At 43.2% G+C, this 4159-nt stretch overlaps 1 protein-coding gene across 2 annotated transcripts in view; it reads left to right on the forward strand.

Annotated features, from left to right (window-relative positions):
• The window catches only part of LOC104408818 (UDP-glucuronosyltransferase 2A2-like), a 12560-nt gene extending 9521 nt beyond the window's left edge, over positions 1 to 3039 (forward strand). For both annotated transcript variants that reach the window (XM_010018539.1, XM_010018540.1), the window contains exons 3-6: positions 264 to 395; positions 820 to 907; positions 1668 to 1887; positions 2729 to 3039. In XM_010018539.1, coding sequence (XP_010016841.1) covers positions 264 to 395; positions 820 to 907; positions 1668 to 1887; positions 2729 to 3005 — 717 coding nt within the window. In that variant the 3' untranslated portion in view covers positions 3006 to 3039. The remainder of the gene's footprint in view (positions 1 to 263; positions 396 to 819; positions 908 to 1667; positions 1888 to 2728) is intronic.
• The last annotated feature ends 1120 nt before the right edge of the window (positions 3040 to 4159 follow it).

Consider the following 4159-nt stretch of genomic DNA (forward strand, 5'->3'; position numbering starts at 1 on the left):
TAAATGTGTCCTAAAACTGCTTGACTTACTTACTTTCAAAAAGACAAAACTTTGTCACGTCTCGACTTGTCCTGCACCTTCTTGGGGAGAAACTGTCTGTTCTGCACAGGGCCAGATCTCTCTTTGTAATGCCCTTGTGTGGGCAGAGGTGCTTATACACTGCCATCATCTTGATAAGCTAAAAAGGTTATGCTCCCTGTTCACAGAAAACTCTTTGATCTGCAGTGCATAATTACTCTTAATACGTGTTCTTCATCTCCTAGGAAATGGAAGAATTTGTTCAGAGCTCAGGGAAACACGGCATTGTGGTGTTCTCTCTCGGGTCAATGGTCTACAATCTAACTGCTGAAAAAAGTAATATCATTGCCAGAGCCCTCAGCCAGCTTCCACAAAAGGTGAGTTTCCTTTCACACCTAAAACAACTTGCCTTGCTTTTAGTCACTCCTGTTGCTTTCAGCAAGCCTTTTATGTTTTTTTTACATAAAAAACCAGCCTGTTTTTTATCTGCATCTTTGCTGGATGTGCCACAGTTGGGAAGCTGGGCTCTGCAGAGAGGCAGGCTGCTGATTCACCTCATGGGGAGTTCTGGTGTTGCCCCTTCTCTGCACCCAATCACATGGAGGTGCGTCCATAGGCCAAAATACAAAAATCTCTCTATGTGATTTTCACACAAGCACGTAATAACTATCGAAGAGCTAAATTGGAGCCAAAGCTATTTGAATTACTGGGAAAAGGTACATGGCCTGGAGATAAAGCCCTACGTAACATGTAATAATACAGAAGGGCATGACACATGCACAACGTTTATCTTTGTTCAAGGTCCTCTGGCGGTACAAAGGAAAAAAACCAGAAACTCTTGGCTCCAACACCAGGATTTATGACTGGATACCCCAAAATGACTTGCTTGGTGAGACTAAATCTATCTTGGAAAAACTGTTTCCTCCTTTGTTTTTTCCACTAAAATGGCTTATTCAAGGCAAAACAATCACATAATACTTGTGGCCACAATCAGTTCTATAGCTTAGGCAGCAGAGGTTTGCTCTTGAAGCCTTAACTTCCTAGCCTGCTTTTGGCTTAAAATGGGTGACTGTACAAGAACCATGGAAGATACAGCCAGGCTGTGAAGGAAGTAGAGCAGTGGCTGTAGAAGGCAGTAACCTGAGCTTAGCTACGGAGATGGATCTCTAAAGCAAAAGCCCTTCTTACAGCAATTGTCTGGAAGGGCTAAAATACACCTGGCAGGCACGAGTAACTATCAAAGTAGGCAGGTATTCTGGAGCTTTGTAGTTTTGTATTTGTATTTGGCCTCTGTAGTTATATTTCCAGAGCTCATTCTTCAAAATCCTTCACCTAAGCAAGGCTGCAGCAGGGGACTGTTGTGAACCTGGTATCATGTAAAAGCTGTAATTGCACAACAGCAGACAGGCTGACGTAACTCTGGGGCAGTGTGGAGAACATGCTGATTCACATGCTGCTTTCAAATAAACATGCATGTGTGAAAGCTGAGTGTGTAAGCTCCGATGCTGAGCCAGGCTCTGATGCTGAGCTAGGTCAGGGCTGCTCCCTTCTCCAGCAGTGCATGTGCCTCTGTATTTGCAGTGCTCTCAGCCCAGTGAATCCAGTCTGCCACAGCTGCTGTTATACATGTCTCTCCTTCCCTGCTCCAGGCCATCCCTTGACGAAGGCCTTTATTACTCATGGCGGGACCAACGGGATCTATGAAGCTATCTACCACGGGATCCCGATGGTTGGGATTCCCATGTTTGCCGACCAGCATGACAACATTGCTCACATGAGGGCAAAGGGAGCTGCAGTCGAGCTGGATTTCAGCACACTGACAACGCCGGATTTAGTTGATGCACTGAATACAGTCATTAACAATTCCACGTGAGTTTTTTTCTTGCCTTACAGTGGGATGAGGTTATTAAAATCTTGGGCTGCTGCTGTGAGAAATTCTGTGGGCTCTTCTGGGAATCAAAAATACTGAGTAGCTGCAGTTTGGGTTTCAGATGAAAACTGTTTTTCCTTTCCGAGCATCAGCATTTCTCAGAGATCAGTAATTTCATTTTCCTCATACTATGTTTTATGACCCCTTTGAGAAAAACAGTTCTTGGAAAACCCAGAGCAACTCGAGACATTTTTCTGCTCTCTCTCTCCCTTGACAATTGTAGCTGTATTATATCTACTCTGTGTATAGCCACAATTCCTTCTGCTACCCCGAGTTGCCAATATCCTTAGGCCACTGTACCTATGGGAGCATCCACAGCTTCTCTGGGCAACACATTCTAGCACCTCAGCACCCTCACAGTGAAGAATTTCTTCCTAATATCTAATCTAAATCTACCCTTTTCAAGTTTGAAACAATTACCCCTTGTCCTATCACTACACATAGCGCATACCAGCTACTATGAAGAAAATTAACTCTACCCCAGCCAAACCCAGCACACTGTATCATCTCAGAAAAGAAAATGCTGCAAATGTTGCCATGCTGCTTTTTTAAAAGGAGTATCTGGAATAATTTTGAGTAACTTTTCTTTGTAAAAGATTGGCTTTCTCTATTACTGTTAATAATCCAATTTTATGCAGATAAGTGTAAACTGGACCAGTTTCAAATATCTTTGATGAAAGTAAAAGCAGGGCTGTATACCTTCCTCAAGACTGGCAGGTGCTGAATGGGTTGTTTCAGGAATCGGTGAGAAATCTCATTGGTTTCTTCTTTTTCCCTCAGCTATAAAGAAAATGCTTTAAGGTTATCCAGGATACACCATGACCAGCCAGTTAAGCCTCTGGACAGAGCTGTCTTCTGGGTTGAATTTGTCATGCGTCACAAAGGAGCAAAGCACTTGAGACCAGCTGCTCACCATCTCACCTGGTACCAGTACCACTGCCTGGATGTTCTGGCATTCTTGCTCACCTGTACAGCCACTGCTCTCTTCATTCTTGTCAAATGCTGCTTATTTTGCTGTAGATGTGGCAAAAGGATTGCAAAGAGGAAGAAAGAATAGACATCCTGTCCCATCAGCACTTTTTCTTCTCCTAGGCCCATTCAGCAAGGCATTCATGCACATACCTTCCCAAATAGAATTATTAGCATATGCTTTAAGCTGGCCATATCATGAAGCACCCCGTTCAACTGGGTCATACTAAAAAGCTGTTGTGGGGCAGGGCTACTTGCTTAACCAGCAAATTCCTTCTGGCCTAAATAAGATCAAATTATAGCTGCTTTATCCCTTGGGACCCCTTTAGCTGATCACACACATGGTCTGTAGAATGGTAATTCCTAGTCTAACTTTTCAAATTCATGTTGGTATATTTCACAAATTTAGCCTTCCCATATGTGGTACTGTGGGTCCCTTAATCTGCATCTAGTCTCCTTACTGTAACTCTGTCCTCTCCTATAATAACACCCATGTCTGATGATTTGCAACCAAAATGCCTCTCCTGTCAGAACAGCTCTCTCCAAATTGGACAATCGTGGGCTTCTAAAAAGCACCCACCTGAATGACCAAGATCATGAAAAACTGGGAGCTGTAAGTGCCTGGTGAAGCCTCTATCATCACATTTTTACAAATGCACTGACTATTTGGCAGCTGAAGGGAGATCAAAGTCCCCAAACCAGCAGAGAAATTACTTTGCTGAGAATCATTTCTCTTTCCCATTCACTCTGGAGTCCAGCTGCACAGGCCACTGTTCTAACTGCAATACTAGGAAGGTGTGAAAACCATCTCTGTCAGGAACTTGCCCATCTTAGTCCTGCAAATGCCTCTGAGCCATGCTAACTCATAAATGCAGGAAAACCTCTAGATACAGGATTTGCAAAAAAGCAACATTACATGTGGGAACATGCAATAGTCACTTGCCTTGCCTGAAATTTGGGGGGGAAGATAATGCTGCTCTTGGCTCAGGTAAGAGTAGACAGTAAATACAGCACTCCTGAAATTGTTCAAGGTGCACTTACTGTTGAAAGCCTGCTAAAATTATGCTAGCTCAGGCCTCCTGTTCTAGGCAAGGTTATTCCACTCCTGTGCCAGCTTACTCAAGAAGGAACCTCTCCCAATTTTATCTGTTATTTGTGGTATTCTGAATGCTGAAAAATTGTTTTCAAATAGAACAGGCTGAGAAAACATAGCATATTTGTTTACATAATAAAATTCCCTAC

Source organism: Nestor notabilis, unplaced genomic scaffold, assembly GCF_000696875.1.
Source record: "Nestor notabilis isolate BGI_N333 unplaced genomic scaffold, ASM69687v1 scaffold6607, whole genome shotgun sequence".
NCBI classification, from domain to species: domain Eukaryota; kingdom Metazoa; phylum Chordata; class Aves; order Psittaciformes; family Psittacidae; genus Nestor; species Nestor notabilis.